The sequence below is a fragment of the Mytilus edulis genome, chromosome 9 (genome assembly GCF_963676685.1).
Source record: "Mytilus edulis chromosome 9, xbMytEdul2.2, whole genome shotgun sequence".
Classification (NCBI taxonomy): Eukaryota; Metazoa; Mollusca; class Bivalvia; order Mytilida; family Mytilidae; genus Mytilus; species Mytilus edulis.
The window spans coordinates 54,450,992-54,471,807 of NC_092352.1; the positions used below are offsets into that span (position 1 = coordinate 54,450,992).

Sequence of the window (20,816 nt, forward strand, 5' to 3'; positions counted from 1 at the left end):
CCCTTAAAAAATGTCCCTTTACTTTTATAATCTCTAAATTTTACATTGACTGTTTTAATGTCCTCTTTCTTTTATAATCTCTAAATTTTACTTTGACTGTTAAAATATCCCCTTACTTTTATAATCTCTAAATTTGACATTATCTGTTTATGTTTCGTATATTGTTGAGTTTGTTATAAATTGTGTTTGTTCATATTGAATCTCTGATCAAAGATCTATAAAATGTTCACCAAAGATAAATCATTATTAAACATGTGTTTTATTTATATTGACAAATGCCTAGGAAATACAGATACTGACGAATAGAGGAGAGAAAAATTATTGTGCATGAAATATAGAAGGAAACATAAACTCTGGGTCAAGATTGCATAATTGTTGTATAGGTAGAAGAAACATTTATTATTATTTCTAACTGTTCAAGATGGTCATTATAAGTTGAGATTATTGATTAAAATAGAAGTTAGCAAAAGGGTACACCAGGGCTGAGTTCAATATCGTAGCAGCTACCTAGTGCTACGTAGATTCTGACTATTGAACGTGTAGCTATATACTAGCTGTTACATAGACATTGATAGCAGCTACGTAGCCGCTACGTAGCTGCTACAATATTGAACTCAACCCAGGAGAAAAATTTAAGATGTCTCTCACACATGGTATCGCAATTAGAAATATGTAAAGATCTGAATCTTGAAGAGCAATTACAATTTGTTAAGTGCAAATATAAGTACAATTGGGATTCCCTTCAAACTGAGCATAATCCTTTCTGGAAATCAGATCATGATTGTACTAAACAAAACGGTAATTGCTCCTAAGGATCCATATTCCTCTGCAGATTACTGATTGGGATACCCTGTGATTTTCTAATCAGAATGTGTTATTGGAACAGGTTGTTGCATATGTGTAGATCTTAATGAAAGACATTTTAACATTACAATTCTCTTCAATATTTTTCATAATCGTTGAAGATCAACATTTAGATAATTTTGAAATTATTGATTTATAAAATTGAGGATCCAAAAATGTGTTTTCATCATTGCATTTTCCTTTAACAATGCATATTTTTTCTTCTTTTTTTAATGTTTTTACAATACATTTTCTTAACTTTTCAGTAGTGCTTCATTTGTCAATTTGGACATAATACACTACATCTATTTAGTTTGCATGCCAAATTAAATTTTATTAATGATGAAATGCACTTTGTTCTAATTTTTGAAGCACTGTTGTAGTGTAATTTATTTTATAGCAAGATAATGAATAATGGAATAAAAAAGATTTCCAGCTGCATGCTGTCACATAAGTTAGTACTAGACATCATAAATAGATATAAAAATGAAGTATAATTAGTGATAAGCAATTTTAAAACAATTATATGAAAAGCAAAGTAATTTTTTGATAGAACTAATAATGTAAACTTTAAAATTGTTTTATTTTTAAAGTTTAATTCTACGACAAAAAAAAATCAACAACAAGGATTATAAATAACAAGAAATGTTTTCCATGCAAAATTACATTTGGTTTGTTAAATGTTACTCTAAATCTTGTACACAAGTATTTGGTATAATAGTGTATGGAGTAGAAAACATCTATAATGAACAGATAACAACTGCATTTAGTTTAATTATCACTTATGAATCTTTTGTTACCAATATTTTTCTGTGATAATGAAGTACAAATATTAAATGACAATTGTTATTGATTTAAATAAATGTCAATTTTTTTAATGAATTATGTTTGGAACATCCAAAGTGATATTATTTTGTAATAAAATGTTGACAAGCATTGTAAAATGATCTCTTTAGTTTTTTGTCTCCCCTTCAAGGAGAGTCGGTGAATGCCAGACAGGACTTACATTTTCACTGTGGTGACAGCTTTAACTATGTGTTTAAAGGTGTGTAAGACAGGAATGCTTGATGCCTTGTATACAGATCATATATGTGTTGTGTTACAAAGTTTCAATTTGCCATATGTCCATTCCTTGTACTTGGCTCCATTTTCATGGATTAACAACTGCTAAAAAAAGTTAAAAGTGTTTTTTGTCATCTAAATTTCTTGCTTATTATGAGTAACAGGATAATTTTATTTGGTAGATGGTTTCTTGTGCGGTCTACATGTCTAATGACAGAGTTCAACTAATCATGGGTCAGTGATTGTCAAAGTTTTCATTGTAAAATCAACAGTATTTAGTAGATACATCCTTGCAAGGACTACAGGTCTAGTGACAGTTCACCTTATTATGGATCAGTGATCTTCAAAGATTTAGTTGTAAAATCCATAATTTAGATACTATAAGCAGTGATCCACTGGGGTAAAGCTGATGACCGTAACTGCATTCACGGTTATCCCAAGATGTCGGATGAAAAATTAGGTCAGTTTCTGTATTGTCTGTTAAAGTGTTTCTATATCATTTTCTTTACAAATCATACATTGAAACGATGTAAATTTATAAAAGAATCACTCGGAAATCACTAATTACTTCCGAGAAATGTGCATGAAACGGGAAATTTGAATTGAAAGAATCGCTTAGATGACCGTAAATCACAATCGAGATGACCGTAACAGAATCAGAGATTCATAACAAGGGTGACCGTAATTGCTTTTAAGATGACCGTAATTTGTAAATGATGACCATAACTTTTAAAGGATGACCCTCAATTCTAAGAAATATCCGTGTTTATATAACTACCTTTTTGTATCAAATGATTAATCATGTTGGTATAAACATATTAATATGAGAGTATTATCCTATAGGTAAAAGAAAATAAGACGTGCTTCAAATGCAAAGATTACCATATGTATCTTTTTTACAGTAGAGGGTTTAATTCTTTTTTAAATGAATTTGCAAAAAGACATGCAAATGAACAGGTATGGAAAACATGCTACAAAAGCGCGATAAAATGACACTTTACAAGTATAATGAAAAAATGCGGCGCACAGCCTCCATGCAACTGCTCGACAAAAGATTTTTTTTTTATTTCTGGAATTCCTTTTAATGACATATAATAAATACATATTTTTAAAAATCCCAATGCATGTACATCAATTGATATTATATCGTCTTCCATTTTGTCGTGCAAATAAAATAACAGAAATATTTTGAAAATATCATACGACTAACTAGTGAAGGTGAGCTCCAGCAAAGTAGATCCTTAAAATAGTCTTGTACGAATAGCGCATCACAAGGGGGAACGTTGTTGGTTATTTGTATATATACAGAAATGTTATTCATATTCAGGGATGACTCTCTGCCAATTTTGCTCTTGAAAACTGATAAATTTATCCACATAGCACCATTATGATCGATCGTTATATGTCAGTTATATTTTAAAAGACAAATGTATCTACTAGCTAATGAGCATCAGTTAATGATCTTGTCTGCATTGATTAAACTTAAAAACTATTGTCTGTTTGGATGTCAGGTGGAATTTTCGAAAATTCTTAAGCATTTAAAAAAAATCTAATTAAATATTTCGTGGAAGGGCAGACTAAACATTTTCAGTGGTTGAAGATTATAAACCCTAGTTATCACACACAAGAAAATCATATTTTTTCGAAAATATCCATTTTCATCATCCAAATTAAAAGACTGTCGTCAAGTACTTTTAGAAAAAAATAGCAATTCGAACACACCTACTCTGTTTTTGTGATTCATTAGATAGGTATTTCACTTGACCCATATATTTCATCTTTTCGTACTGTCATTTTTTTATGTTATAAAGTCAACCTGTAGCTTTGATATATAAAAATGATAGAATCTGAAGCAAGATGCTATATTAAATACTCTTGCTTTGTACGTTTTAAAGACAAAATATACACCCCAAACATGCCCTAACATAAAAAGGTGCACTCGATTTTCTCTTTTCGATACTATCGTTACCTATTTTGGAGAATTTTTTCTTGATTCACATAATGGAAGGGCAGACACGAATATTTTTGAACTAAAAGATTGATATGTTCTCCGTCCGTGGTAAAAAAAAAATTAAAAAATTGGAGATTATGCATTTTCTACATCCAACTTATGTCGTCGACTAGATATCTTATTGTTTTGCATTATTATGTAATAGATACATTGAAAACTTATGCAAATGGTGTTTTTAAAGTAAAACACTTCGTAATTGAGAAGAAAATTGTCGTTTTATTTGTTTCTTGAAACGAAAACACTTGTTTTTATACGACCGCAAAAATTTTAATTTTTTGGTCGTATATTGCTATCACGTTGGCGTCGTCGTCGTCGTCGTCGTCGTCGTCCGAATACTTTTAGTTTTCGCACTCTAACTTTAGTAAAAGTGAATAGAAATCAATGAAATTTTAGCATAAGGTTTATGACCACAAAAGGAACGTTGGGATTGATTTTGGGAGTTTTGGTCCCAACATTTTAGGAATTAGGGGCCAAAAAGGGCCCAAATAAGCATTTTCTTGGTTTTCGCACTATAACTTTAGTTTAGGTGAATAGAAATCTATGAAATTTTGACACAAGGTTTATGACCATAAAAGGTAGGTTGGGTTTGATTTTGGGAGTTTTGGTTCCAACAGTTTAGGAATTAAGGGCCAAAAAAGGGCCCAAATAAGCATTAGTCTTGGTTTTCGCACAATAACTTTAGTATAAGTTAATAGAAATCAATGAAATTTTAACACAAGGTTTATGGCCACAAAAGGAAGGTTGGGATTGATTTTTGGAGTTGAGGTCACAACAGTTTATGAATTAGGGGCCAAAAAGGGGCCCAAATAAGCATTATTTTTGTTTTTTGCACCATAACTTTAGTATAAGTAAATAGAAATCTATGAAATTTAAACACAAGGTTTATGACCCTAAAAGGAAGGTTGGGTTTGATTTTGGGAGTTTTGGTCCTAACAGTTTAGGAATAAGGGGCCCAAAGGATTCTTAATTTTTGGTCCCGTTTTCAAATTGATCTACATTAGGGTCCAAAGGGTCCAAAATTAAACTTAGTTTGATTTTAACAAAAATTGAATCCTTGGGGTTCTTTGATATGCTGAATTTAAAAATGTACTTAGATTTTTAATTATTGGCCTAGTTTACTAGTTACTATATCAAACATTACAGTAAACATTTATCGCTTTCTCGATAAACAAAGAGCTTCGATTCTTTTGTTCTATTTCAAAAGTGTTTCCGCCTGCATATATCAAGACAAATTAACATTTTAATCTGCCCTCGGGAACCATACACAGACTCGATTACCAAATATTCGTATGTATCATTAATGTTTTTAATGCTCCATTTATTGGCATTATGTTTTTCTGGTCTGTGCGTACGTTCGTCTGTTCGTCTGTTTGTTTGTCCGTTTGTCCAGCTTCAAGATAAATAAAATTGAAACTTAGTACACATTTTCCCTATGGTATGATCTTTTCATTTCTAATGCCAAATTACAGTTTTATCCCATTTTCACAGTCCAATAAACATAGAAAATGATAGTGTAGATGAGGCATCCGTGTACTAGGGGCACATTCATGTTTCTTCAAATTTTCGTCGTATCGCTGTCAATTTGTGTTAAAATTTTAAGGTCGTTATCAATAAATATTTCATTATTTACGAGAAATATGCAATTTACTATCATTGTCCTAAATCCAAAATACGGCCAATTATATTATAGTTTAAAAAAAATTATGAAACAGATTTATATCCGCTAACCGAGCCCCTATTGATATCGACAAACTCAACAAAAAAAGCTTTGAATACAATACGGATATTTCTTAGAATTGATGGTCATCCTATAAAAGTTACGGTCGTTCTATATAAATTACAGTCAGTCTTTACAAATTACGGTCATCCTTTACAAGTTACGGTCATCCTTTTACCAATCACGGTCATCCTTGTTTTATGTTACGGTCATCTTGAAAATATTCTGATTATGATTTACGGTCATCTGAACGATTTTTTCAAATCGAATTTCCCGTTTCATGCACATTTCTCGGAAGTAGTTAGTGATTTCCGAGTGATTCTTTTATAAATTTACATCGTTTCAATGTATGATTTGTAAAGAAAATGAAATAGAAACACTTTAACAGACAATACAGAAACTGACCTAATTTTTCATCCGACATCTTGGGATGACCGTGAATGCAGTTACGGTCATCAGCTTTACCCCAGTGAAATCTATGGTAGTTTGCAAAAAATAAGGGTATATTTATTATAATGTGATATGTAATATGTTGGCAAATAATGAAAGCTCGTATCTTAATTAATAGACATCGAAATAAAGCGAAACTGTATGACAACCAATACAAATCTCCCAGAGACAAACTAACATTGATTAAGGCAACTAGTATGATGGTCTGGATTCAGGGTTCTTAATTTCTGTATTCTTTGATATTTTAGGCCATTTTCTCTATTCTTTATACTTTTTGCAAATTATTCTCTTCTCTTTATATTTTAACACCATTGTTCTAGCTTTTTAATTTATTTCTTGGTCCATTGTCTCTAGTATTTATATTTTTTGTCAACTATTCTCAATTACATAATTCCCCATCAACCCCCTATAGTTCAGGTCACCATATAGCCTTCACAAATAAGCAAACTGACTAAAACCCTATAGGCTCCGGATGCCAAAATAACTGAATGCTTGTCCAGGTTTGAATTGTGAAATTGCGGAAATTTGTTTTTTAATCAATCTATCAAGCAAAACATAAAAACACATTATCGTGCTCGATGTTCACGGTACTTAAAATACTGGCAGATGGACGTTGGTCATCAATTCTAATAATCTTAGATCGACCTTTCTAAACCTAAAAGTAAAGTTCACGCACCCGTGTCCAGATTGTTAAAGACTTTTGCATCTGTCGACATTATCTTTGATTAAAATAGTATTGATCTGACAACCGCTGTGCATGTATACTTTAACGATCAGGCTAGTTTTCTTGTCAGTTTTATAAAGTAATTCCCTCCCTTATAAGTGTCATGTTGTAATCAATCTATTTATTTGTACCATCTTTATGTATCGTAATATTATATTGTACAATTTAAATATGTGATTCGTTTAATATTTAAATATGATAATTTATTCTTTATCAAAGGTATAAACAAGGTAATTTGAAAGTCTTTGATTACTTTATCACCGTATTTCAATTCAGAAGTCATGCGGTCTATTTTGTCTACATTATGTTGAAATACATTGGCAATATTTACAATGACTGAGAAACAAGAAAGGAAAACAATATACATTTAATTTATATCGAGAAACAATTAAAATTAAATACATTACTCTTCTTTAGTAAAATCGAAAACGAAAAACTGAAACACTTTTATTTTCATTTTGGTTTCAGTGAAATGAATTTTTGGTCCCGTTTTCAAATTGATCTACATTAGGGTCCAAAGGGTCCAAAATTAAACTTAGTTTGATTTTAACAAAAATTGAATCCTTGGGGTTCTTTGATATGCTGAATTTAAAAATGTACTTAGATTTTTAATTATTGGCCTAGTTTTCAAGTTGGTCCAAATGGGGGTCCAAAATTAAACTTTGTTTGATTTCATCAAAAATTGAATAAATGGGTTCTTTGATATGCCAAATCTAACTGTGTATGTAGATTCTTAATTTTTGGTCCAGTTTTCAAATTGGTCTACATTAAGGTCCAAAGGGTCCAAAATTAAACTAAGTTTGATTTTAACAAAAATTAAATTCTTGGACTTATTTGATATGCTTTATCTAAATATGTACTTTGATTGTTAATTATGGGCCAGTTTTCAAGTTGGTCCAAATCAGGATTCCATCTCAAGTATTGTGCAATAGCAAGAAATTTTCAATTGCACAATAGCAAGAAATATCTAATTGCACAATATTGTGCAATAGCAATTAATTTTTTCAATTGGAGTTATCTTTCTTTGTATAGAATAGTAGTTGATAATATATGTTGGAAATTTGCCAGACATGACTATGATGTCATTTTCTATTTTTATTTGCCAATAACTTTATGTAAATAACTTCATTGGAAATTTGCCAATATAAAATGTTGCTGATGAAGCTTTTTTTCCTTATCTTATCAAAAATGTTTTTAGATAATGTATGTTGGACATTTGCCAGACATGACTATGATGTCATTTTCTATTTTTATTTGCCAATAACTTTATGTAAATAACTTCATTGGAAATTTGCCAATATAAAATGTTGCTGATGAAGTTTTTTTTTTATTGTTTTATTGTTTTATACAATAAACAATGTATATTCACTTTTACTACCAACCAATCTTTACCATTCAGTGATAACAAGCACTTTATTTTACATTTTAATATTTTATGATGTATTTAAAAGATTAGTTATTGTTGCAAACTCCATTAGAAATTTGAATTGATATCAGTTTTGGAAAAAGGGAAACAGGGATGTGAAAAAAAGGGGGGGTTAAATTTTTCTCATTTCAGATTTCATGAATAAAAAGAAAATTTCTTCAAACATTTTTTTGAGAGGATTAATATTCGACAGCATAGTGAATTGCTCAAAGGCAAAAAAAAAACTTTTAAGTTCATTAGACCACATTCATTCTGTGTCAGAAACCTATGCTGTGTCAACTATTTAATTTTAGATTTGTAAAATCTTGACATTTGTTTTGTGTAAAAAAAACCCATGTAATGTCAAAAATTTGATCACAATCCAAATTCAGAGCTGTATCACGCTTGAATGTTTTGTCCATACTTGCCCCAACTGTTCAGGGTTCGACCTCTGCGGTCGTATAAAGCTGCGCCCTGCGGAGCACCTGGTTCATTTTGGTTTTCGAGAAATCAAAAACGAACAATGAAAACATTCTCGTTCTTTGTTTTTTGTTTTTGACATTTAAGGAATGACTGTAATATTTTTTTCTGTCTATGAAGAAATAACATAAAAAATATGGTGCACACTGAATAACGCGCGAAGCGGGTTATTTAACAGTGTGTACCACATTTTTTATGTTATTTCGAATAGACAGAAAAAATATTACAGTCATTTCTTATAATTTAATTCTAAATTCCACTTTAAACCGTAGAAAACCATGAAAAAACGTTGATGACGTCTTGGTCACATGACTAAATTATGTCTAGAGGCTGATAACAAAATAACTTCAGCCAATCAGAAGACGTACGTGTTACATCCAAAATTAAATTATTTCAAAATGAAAAACGAATGGACTCAAATATACACGGATATCGAATGTTGAATGTTAAAAGCGAATGTTGAAAGCTGAAAATCGAATGTTGAAAACGAATGTTGAAAGTTGAAAACGAATGTTGAATGTTGAAAACGAATGTTGAATGTTGAAAACGAATATTGAAAGTTGAAAATCGAATGTTGAAAACGAATGTTGAATGTTGAAAACGAATGTTGAATATTGAAAACCAATGTTGAATGTTCAAAACGAATGCTGAATGTTCAAAACAAATGTTGAATGTTCAAAACAAATGTTGAAAGTTGAAAATCGAATGTTGAAAACGAATGTTGAATGTTGAAAACGAATGTTGAAAGTTGAAAATCGAATGTTGAAAACGAATGTTGAATGTTGAAAACGAATGTTGAATGTTCAAAACGAATAATGAATGTTCAAAACGAATATTGAATGTTCAAAACGAATGTTGAAAGTTGAAATCAAATGTTGAAAACGAATGTTGAATGTTGAAAACGAATGTTGAATGTTGAAAACGAATGTTGAATGCTGAAAACGAATGTTGAATGTTCAAAACGAATGTTGAATGTTGAAAACAAATGTTGAAAGATGAAAATCGAATGTAGGAAACGAATGTTGAATGTTGAAATCGAATGTTGAATGTTGAAAACGAATGTTGAATGTTGAATGTTGAAAAAAAATGTTGAAAGCTGAAAATCAAATGTTGAAAACGAATATTGAATATTGAAATCGAATGTTGCATGTTGAAATCGAATGTTGAATGTTGAAAATGGATACAAGAAAAAAAAATTGAATGTTGAATGTTGAATATTGAAATCGAATGCTGAATATTGAAATCGAATGATGAATATTGAAAACGAATGTTGAATGTTGAAAATGAATGTTGAAAATTGAAAAAACTAATGTTGAAAACGAATGTTCAATGTTGAAAACGAGTGTTGAAGGTTGAAAATCGAATGTTAAAAACAAATGTTGAATATTGAAAACGAATGCTGAAAGTTGAAAATCGAATGTTGAATGTTGAAAACGAACGTTGCATGTTGAAAATCGAATATTGAATTTTGAAAATCAACGTTGAAAGTTAAAAATCGAATGTTGAAAACGAATGTTGTGAATATTAAAAACAAATGTTGAAAACAAATGTTGAATGTTAAAAAACGAATGTTGAATGTTGAAAACGAATGTTGAAAATTGAAATCGAATGTTGAAAACTATGTTGAATATCGAAAACGAATGTTGCATGTTGAAAACGAATGTTGGAAGTTATATTCGAATGTTGGAAGTTATATTCGAATGTTGAAAACAAATGTTGAATGTTGAAATCGAATGTTGAATGTTGAAAACAAATGTTGAATGTTGAAAACGAATGTTGAAGATTGAAAATCGAATGTTGAAAACGACTGTTGAATATTGAAAACGAATGTTGCATGTTGAAAACGAATGTTGAAAGTTATATTCGAATGTTGAAAGTTATATTCAAATGTTGAAAACAAATGTTGAATGTTGAAAACGAATGTTGAATGTTAAAAACGAATGTTGAAAATTGAAATCGAATGTTGAAAACTATGTTGAATATCGAAAACGAATGTTGCATGTTGAAAACGAATGTTGGAAGTTATATTCGAATGTTGAAAACAAATGTTGAATGTTGAAATCGAATGTTGAATGTTGAAAACAAATGTTGAATGTTGAAATCGAATGTTGAATGTTGAAAACGAATGTTGAATGTTGAATGTTGAAAACAAATGTTGAAATTTGAAGACGAATGTTGAAAGTTGAAAATCGAATGTTGAAAACGAATGTTGAATGTTGAAAACGAATGTTGAATGTTGAAAAAGAATGTTGAATGTTGAAAACGAATGTTAAATGTTGAATGTTGAAAACGAATGTTGAATGTTTTTAAAATCGAATGTTGAAGACGAATGTTGAAAGTTGAAAATCGAATGTTGAAAACGAATGTTGAATGTTGAAATCGAATGTTGAATGTTGAAAACTAATGTTGAATGTTGAAAACAAATGTTGAAAGTTGAAAATCAAATGTTGAATGTTGAAATCGAATGTTGAATGTTGAAAACAAATGTTGAATGTTGAAAACGAATGTTGAAGATTGAAAATCGAATGTTGAAAACGACTGTTGAATATTGAAAACGAATGTTGCATGTTGAAAACGAATGTTGAAAGTTATATTCGAATGTTGAAAGTTATATTAAAATGTTGAAAACAAATGTTGAATGTTGAAAACGAATGTTGAATGTTAAAAACGAATGTTGAAAATTGAAATCGAATGTTGAAAACTATGTTGAATATCGAAAACGAATGTTGCATGTTGAAATCGAATGTTGAATGTTGAAAATGGATACAAGAAAAAAAAATTGAATGTTGAATGTTGAATATTGAAATCGAATGCTGAATATTGAAATCGAATGATGAATATTGAAAACGAATGTTGAATGTTGAAAATGAATGTTGAAAATTGAAAAAACTAATGTTGAAAACGAATGTTCAATGTTGAAAACGAGTGTTGAAGGTTGAAAATCGAATGTTAAAAACAAATGTTGAATATTGAAAACGAATGCTGAAAGTTGAAAATCGAATGTTGAATGTTGAAAACGAACGTTGCATGTTGAAAATCGAATATTGAATTTTGAAAATCAACGTTGAAAGTTAAAAATCGAATGTTGAAAACGAATGTTGTGAATATTAAAAACAAATGTTGAAAACAAATGTTGAATGTTAAAAAACGAATGTTGAATGTTAAAAAACGAATGTTGAATGTTGAAAACGAATGTTGAAAATTGAAATCGAATGTTGAAAACTATGTTGAATATCGAAAACGAATGTTGCATGTTGAAAACGAATGTTGGAAGTTATATTCGAATGTTGAAAACAAATGTTGAATGTTGAAATCGAATGTTGAATGTTGAAAACAAATGTTGAATGTTGAAAACGAATGTTGAAGATTGAAAATCGAATGTTGAAAACGACTGTTGAATATTGAAAACGAATGTTGCATGTTGAAAACGAATGTTGAAAGTTATATTCGAATGTTGAAAGTTATATTCAAATGTTGAAAACAAATGTTGAATGTTGAAAACGAATGTTGAATGTTAAAAACGAATGTTGAAAATTGAAATCGAATGTTGAAAACTATGTTGAATATCGAAAACGAATGTTGCATGTTGAAAACGAATGTTGGAAGTTATATTCGAATGTTGAAAACAAATGTTGAATGTTGAAATCGAATGTTGAATGTTGAAAACAAATGTTGAATGTTGAAATCGAATGTTGAATGTTGAAAACGAATGTTGAATGTTGAATGTTGAAAACAAATGTTGAAATTTGAAGACGAATGTTGAAAGTTGAAAATCGAATGTTGAAAACGAATGTTGAATGTTGAAAACGAATGTTGAATGTTGAAAAAGAATGTTGAATGTTGAAAACGAATGTTAAATGTTGAATGTTGAAAACGAATGTTGAATGTTGAAAGTTGAAAATCGAATGTTGAAGACGAATGTTGAAAGTTGAAAATCGAATGTTGAAAACGAATGTTGAATGTTGAAATCGAATGTTGAATGTTGAAAACTAATGTTGAATGTTGAAAACAAATGTTGAAAGTTGAAAATCAAATGTTGAATGTTGAAATCGAATGTTGAATGTTGAAAATGGATACACGGAAAAAAAAATTGAATGTTGAATGTTGAATATTGAAATCGAACGTTGAATGTTGAATGTTGAAAATGGATACAAACAAAAAAAATATAAAAAATATTTTTTTTAATGTTTAATGTTTAATATTGAAATTGAATGTTGAATGTTGAAACCGAATGTTAAATGTTGAAAATGGATACAAGAAAAAAAAATTGAATGTTGAATGTTGAAATCGAATGTTGATTGTCGAAAACAGATACAAGAAAAAAAATTAAAAAAAAATATAAAAAAAAAATGAATGTTGAATGTTAAATATTGAAATCGAATGTTGAATGTTGAAATCGAATGTTGATTCTTATGCAATTTGTATGTAACAATTTTTTTCATTGGCTAAAAGTTGCCGCCAAATCCACAGTTGACCAGGCGTAACTAAGGAGGGACAACCATTTTGAAATGATTGAATCAACAAATGTTCGATTACTACTATATAATCCAAAATAAAACAGCACCTACCTCGAATTCGCGGTTTTAAAGTTATTTTATCCAAATTTGAAGCGTACAGGTAACGTAATATCCTCCAGTTTGTAAGTTTTCATTTGTTTGACGTCACGTTTACCCATGACGTCTTTGCGCCAAAATCATTCATGAAGTTTCGCGGATTTTTTGTTGTTGTCAAATTTAGACATTTTTCCAAGTTTTATCGTATTATTTCTTATGAAATGCATTAGAATCGGAATAACAGTACTGTTGTTGAATTTTTGATTTGACGGTCTCAAATCTCCGTTTTACAGTCTCCGCTACGCGTCGCCAGTAAAACTGCATTTGCGACCCTCAAATCTACAATTGACGGTGGCAACTCTTCAACTACAGTACTGTTATTCCTTAAATGTTGAAAATGGATACACGAAAAAAAAAATAAAAAAATAAAAAAAATTGTGAATGTTGAATGTTAAATGCTGAATATTGAACCAACTTGACATCCGTGTTTTAATGTTCATATTGCTGTGTGTTTGTTTATTCTACAGTAGCTAGAGGTAGAGGGTTGATCTCACAACAAATGATTAACTCGGTAACATTTTTGCGCCTATTCCATTATTTAGGGCCAGCTGAAGCCCGCCTTAAGGTGCAGTATATTGAAGGCTCATTTGTAGACTTTGGTTGTTTATCTGCTTTTCGGTTGGGTTGTTGTCTCTGACGTATTCCCCATTTTCATTCTCATTTTTTTAAATAGTTTTTTTGTGATTTAGAGATTCGTCAAAAAAAAAAGTAAAATCACAAAAAAACTGAACTCCGAGGAAAACTCAAAACGGAAAGTCCCTAATCAAAAAGCAAAGTCAAATGATAAAACACATCAAACGAATGGACAACTGTCATATTCCTGACTTGGTACAGGCATTCTCAAATGTAGAAAATGGTGGATTGAACCTGGTTTTATAGCGCTAAACCTCTCACTTGTATGCCAGTCGCAATAAATTCCATTATATTTCCAACGATGCGTGAACAAAACAGACATAATAGGTAAAATAGTAAAAATATGGGAACAGCAGTCATCACTGTGTATCAATCTCAAAACAAACAAATATTTAACAAAAAAAGTACAAAAAGAATCTATCAAATTGAAAAACCACATTCATTGCTTCGCGTGTTTGACTTCAGAAAATGTAAACGTCATATAGGAAGAAATATGAAATAATTTTGTCGTAAAAAGTATTTAAAAAAAACCTAAAACTTCACATGAGTAATTATGATATACATTATGATGTGGTATTTCCACTGATGCCAGTGATAGATGATCATAGATGCAATCCGACCATTTTGACATTTGAATTTGGTGATACTACATTTATCTGACCAATTAGGAAACATCTTTTATTATAATTTCTTCATAATGAAAGATATAAAAGTGGCAATTAGAAGAAAGTGTTTAAGATGTGACGAATTTATCGGAAAAGAAGGTGATATTATTGTGACTACGTTGCTTCTAAACAAGAACGTGATTGTGAGCGGGACAAAAAATATATGTATACTAATGTGCCAGAAGATGAAAATATTCAAATATATCTATAGGTATGTCTTTTGTTAATTGATATATGACAAGGTATATATTTTTGATAAACAAAATATACGAAAAGGGTGGGGTTCTGAATGTATCATCTGCTCACCCCTACCAAAAAAGTTTGAACACGGCTTACCATGCTTAATTTTGAGAAAACTGATGAGGTTTGAATTGGAATTTTGTTTTTCAATTTTGTAAAAAAAAATTCATTCACCTTTGAGAGTTTTAACTTATGCTATCCTAAATATTTCACTTATTGACAAAATAACAGCTATAAGTTGGAATTATTTTGTTTTAATATATACTACCTTTTTATTTGTTCTTTCAGACTGGGCCCAGACTAGGGGTTATACACCTTAAAGAAAAGTGAGCTTGCACATAATGATTATGAGTGTATTTATCAATGTATTTACATTTGAATATAATTGAAATTACTACATAGTATTTCATTGGAAGTCGTGATAATTAACAACCTATTAAGTTCAGTTTATAAAGTTTTCCCTTTTCTTTACTGTCTTCTTTAGTAGTAGTTCCTAAATATATCATACAAAATTGTCCTACCATTGCAAGTCCGATGGTACATGGATTTTGCACTATCCTTTGTTTGTCTGTAGTGCTGATGTATGTGATCAGGTTACCTGAAGAATTTAAAATATGAAGAGTACTGCTGGCTAAATCCACAACAATGACCTTGTCACTAGGTGTAGTTGTTAAATCTGTTGGACTGAATTCTGTATCTTGAGTGTTGATAGCTGAATGTCCAGAATAGGTATTAATTGTCCCTTCTGGTCTTAGTACGACCACTCTTCCATCACCATCATTATCTAGTTGATCTATCACAAAAATATGGCCATCGTTAGTTGAAGTTATTTTGAATGTATAGCGAAATGAAATACTGCCAGTCTGGCCTTCACCATACACCTTCTCGTGGTTCCCCTTCTGATCCATTACTAGCACCATGCATTTTGTTTCAGTAACAACAACTCCTACTATAATTTTATTATTTCTGGTAACATAGATCGTCCCAGGGTGATATGTTTTCAAATCATAAACAGTGTCTAAAATTTTATTTGTTCCACTTTTGATTTTTTTTAGGAATTGCCCATCGGTAGCTATGAGTAAGTCATTATCAGGAGTAATGGCTATCCCGTAAACCTGAATGTTAAAACTAGATATCACCTTTAGTTTATTTCCCTCGCATTTTACTTTCTGCAATGCTTTGTGGGAAGAAAATAATCTCACCCCCTTTTTATGGAACCCTTCGCCAATCCACAACGAATCATCCAAGGATATTGCAAGTTGAACAATCGCATTTAAATGGCTTTGATATTCTTCAACAACAGTTATATCAACATTAGCAGAATCCTTGCTAAGTGATGATGTACTATCAATATCCTTTATTGCTATTATTCTATGTTCCCCTGCAGTTTTGAATTTCGGATGAATGTTATTTTTACATGAACTACACATCAGTAAGTCACATTCTAAACATTTCCAGGAGATTTTAGAATCCCGTTCACATAATTGACACTGAAGAGGTGATTGTATTCCTAACTGGGGTTTGGATAAAGCCATAATGAACAGAGCTGACTTTTATTTGTGTAGATATCAGATAGATATTGTCAGTAATACCTTGTGTTTACCACATGGATTTAACTTCCTAGTTTAAAAGGGTTCAAGGGTAGGATAATTTAGATTTGAATATTCATATGTAAATAACGGTATGCATGATGTTAAAATGGAATGAAAAATGTTATACTTGGATATATTCTTTTATTAATACACCTATGTTACACACGAACAAAACTAGATATGCTGGAAAAAAGTGTATTTTTATAAAATATATGTCTTATATTTTAATTATTTCAGGGTAAACTGATCAGATAATTGTGTTATTGTCTCCCAAATCAATTTGAAATCATAATTAATTCAATATAAAATACATCAGTTTAGTACTGTCATAAAATTGAAATTACAACTTTTGTTAAAACAATTTTGAAAGGTTATAGGTTGCACTTTGTAATACAGCAGTTTCACAAACCAAGCCTCTTTTGTGGAAATTTAGTTTTGTCAACATACTTGTTCCCAGTCATGATCTTTATGTTTTATCTCGTACTCAATTCTGAGGTAGGCCAAAAGTGAAGGAAGGGGTAGTACCGAATTTTAGTATAAGTTTGAACTCTTAGAGCTTCGGGCCATATATACATGTTGAAAATATGCCGCTCGGCTCTATGTTTTGACCTTTAAATAAAATAGAAATGCATATCAACTTCTAAGATTTATTTTTTTATGAAACTTCATAGTAAAAGTGGCACAGTTTTAGTCGTAAAGGGAGTTCTCACGGGAATTGCATTGTCTACAATTACAGAAGTGCAACCTATAGCTGAAAGAGTGAAATTCGCAGATATGAAATAATTTGTACTCTGATTGTTCAACAATTGATGAAAATTCACTATCTTTTTAGAAAAGCAAAATCGATGAGTCAAGGCACTATTTGTGATACAGTTGAGCATTAGTGTGTTATTTTTTTTTTGTCAACATTCATTTGCAGTAATTATATGAGCTGATAGAATGAGTTTTTGAAATCGAGCCTAATTATATCTGAAAAAAAAAAGAAGATACACAAAAAATAATTTGCATGTACACTTATACCTGAAAGAAAACTATTTGTCAAATGTTATGCATTTTAGGATTTTGTCTAATGCTTAGTCCGTTTTTCTGTGTGTGTGTGTTACATTTTAATGTTGTGTCGTTGTTCTCCTCTTAAATTTAATGCGTTTCCCTCAGTTTTAGTTTGTTACCCCGATTTTGTTTTTTGTCCATGGAATTATGAGTTTTGAACAGCGGTATAATACTGTTGCCTTTATTTATGCAAATCTGAGGCATACCCAATAATGTAAATTGTCTGCCTGGTCAACATTTAGGTTCAGTTAGTGGTTAAAAATTTTGAAAATCAAAAGTCGTGATGAATCTGCCAAATAGCATCACTTCAGATGTTCATTGGACTTTCGAGTATTACTCATCAGTATTGAACTTTTACTTTTTTCTCACATATTAGAAATACTGCCAACTATAACTTAAACAAAATGCCAGGTTGTTAGATTATTTCAGCAAGAACTAGATATGGTCAAAAACTTTACTAAAAAGATGTTTTGCAAACGATGTGGTATGTGTGTCAATGAGACAACTCTCCATCCAAGTCACAATGTATGAGTAAAACCTCAAATAGTTTTACAAGTTTTGCAATTTCAAGGCTCAAATGATAGCTCTTATCATAGCTCATCATTTAAGATTACTTGGAGAGAAGCTTTTCCATGACCAAGAAAAAACAAGAAGACAAATCTCCCTGGGTTTTGGTCACTGACTTAAGCTTTGTCATGGTCAAGAAATAGTATTGGAAGAAACATTTAGATTTAAAAAATAACCTTTTTTTTCTGATAAATAGATTTCTTTGAAAAGTTATTATTAAGATGCATACATTCTAGAGTAAACAGTTTCCAAACATCAGTTACCTTACTTAAATGTTCATGGAATTTCAGAAATCTTCATAATCGAAAAATACTATTTCGATTAACTTTTGTATTTCTATACACGTCCTACAATAGTAAGAGGGACATTATCATTTAATGACTGTAAATGTTCTCTTCATAACTTTTATATAAACTCACCAAGTTACAAACTGTAAATACAAAGTTACATGACATGTGGTTTAAGACTAAACTGAATAACTTAGTTAAAAATTTTGTTTCCATTCTGTGCTTCTCTCTCTCTCTATCTGTTAGTCTATGTTCCTTGGTCTCTCAATCTTGAAGCAGGTTAAAGGTTTAGTTTGCGGTAGTGGGAATACCTTACTGAATACCAGTGCTGTTCCAGAGACATGGATGACTCTGGCAGTATTCACAAAAGAAATTCCCTTATAAATCTAACATCTTTTTATACGCCCGTCAAAATTTTGACGGGACGTATTATGGTATACAAATGTCCGGTGTCCGTCCGTCCGTCCGTCCGTCTGTCTGTCCGTCTGTCCGGCGTAAACATGTCGCACCGTAACGTGAGAACGACTTATCTAAATTTCATGAAACTTGATATAGTTGTTTTTTATGATGGTCAAATGATCTGTATACTTTTTGGTGAAAATAAGATTTAAACTTTTTGAGTTACGGCACTTTGTTTCTAAATCAGGGGTGTGTTTTTTTCACATGTCGCACCGTATCTCAAAAACGATTCTTGATTATTGCTTTAAACTTTACATACTTCTTAGTTATATTAATTTTAATATCTGTATACTTTTTGGTGATGATTCAAAATTTCATTTTTGAGTTATTGAGTATTTTGTAAAAAAAGGGGGAGGGGTTTTTAACATGTCGTGCCGTATCTCAAAAACGATTTATGATTATTGCTTAAAACTTTACACACTTCTTTGTTATATTAATCTAAAGATCTGTATACTTTTTGGTGATGACTCAAAATTTTATTTTTGAGTTATTGAGTATTTTGTAAAAAAAGGGGAGGTTTTTTTTACATGTCGCGCCGTATCTCAAAAACAATTTATGATTATTGCTTGAAACTGTACACACTTCTTTGTTATATTATTCTAAAGATCTGTATACTTTTTGGTTTGATTCAAAATTTTGTAAAAATGTCCCCTCGTGTCTCAAAAGCAATAAATGGTAATGGCTTAAAACTTTCTCAGAAACTATTTATGATTATTGCATAAAACTTCCACACAAGACGTCGGGCGTATCATGCGCTCATGGCGCAGCTGTTTATTAAAAGGATATTGGGATGAAAAATCATAAAAAGATGCTGAATACATTTCCTTTTCGTATAAGGCATATTTAATTAACCTTATATCAACAGATCAGAAAAAAAACATGTAAATATATACCATACCTTAATTACATTCTGAGTAAGTTGAAAACTTAATAATTTGCTACCAACAATCAACCCAACAGTAATTATAAGTTGGTAATATGACATGTATCTCATAGACAATTGATGTGTTGTAATTCTGGAGTTATTTTTGTCCTCTGTGCAACAGTTCAGAGGACATAGCAATATTAGCCTACATTCATCTGTTTGTCTGCAAGTCCCATTGTTTCTGTACATTCATCCATCCTTTTGTAACCAATCTCCCATTTATATCAAATGTTTATTTATTATCAATGTCTCAAGACAAGTCTTAAAAAACTATGCTGATTAAATTATTTAGTGAGTTTTACCCTTTAAAAGTAATACCATAGTTGTATGGAATATTTCATTGTAAGCAATCTCAAGTCTACATGTTTCTTTTCATTCTTATGAAATTGAAAATTACTTTTTCGGTTGTATATTGGTATCATGACGTCGTGGTCATCGTCGTCGTCTGCGTCAGCGTCGTTCACAGACATTTGGTTTCCGGACGATATGTTCAGTTTAAGTGTACATGTGGATCTCTATGAAATTTAACCAAATAAACTCATAATAGATACCAGGATTAAAATTTTATATTTATGCCACACGCGCGTTTCGTCTCCAAAAGACTCATCAGTGACGCTCGAATCAAATGTTTATAGGGCCAAATAAACGAAGTTGAAGAGCATTGAGGACCAAACATTCTTAAAAGTTTTGCCAAATACAGCTAAGGAAATCTATTCCTGAGGTAGAGAAACCTTAGTTTTTCAAAATTTCAAAGTTTTGTTAACAGTTAATTTATAATTATGAACATATCAATGATAACTCAAATCAACACAGAAATGCTGACTACTGGGCTGGTGATACCCTCGGGGAAATAAATCTCCACCAGCAGTGGCATCAACCCAGTGGTTGCAAATAAACTCATCATAGATACCAGGATTAAAATTTTATAGTTACGCCAGACGCACGTTTCGTCTCCAAAAGACTCATCAAAAGATTCAATACCACAAAAGGAAGATGTTGATTGTTATTGGGGGTCATGGTCCCCACCGTTAAGGAATTAGGAGTCAAAAAGGGGCCAAAACAATAACTTGTATGGATGTCTCCTAATTTGTAT

At 30.8% G+C, this 20,816-nt stretch overlaps 1 protein-coding gene across 1 annotated transcript; it reads right to left on the reverse strand.

The window, feature by feature from the left end:
- Positions 1–15,268: 15,268 nt before the first annotated feature.
- On the reverse strand, positions 15,269–16,378 carry LOC139490059 (uncharacterized). Its single transcript, XM_071276910.1, has one exon. It carries the CDS (start codon positions 16,376–16,378, stop codon positions 15,269–15,271), a length of 1,110 nt encoding a protein of 369 aa, XP_071133011.1.
- Between the last annotated feature and the right edge of the window lie 4,438 nt (positions 16,379–20,816).

Coding starts and splice junctions, on each gene's coding strand:
- LOC139490059 (XM_071276910.1), bottom strand. CDS start 16,378: ATGGCTTTATCCAAACCCCAGTTAGGAATACAATCACCTCTTCAGTGT.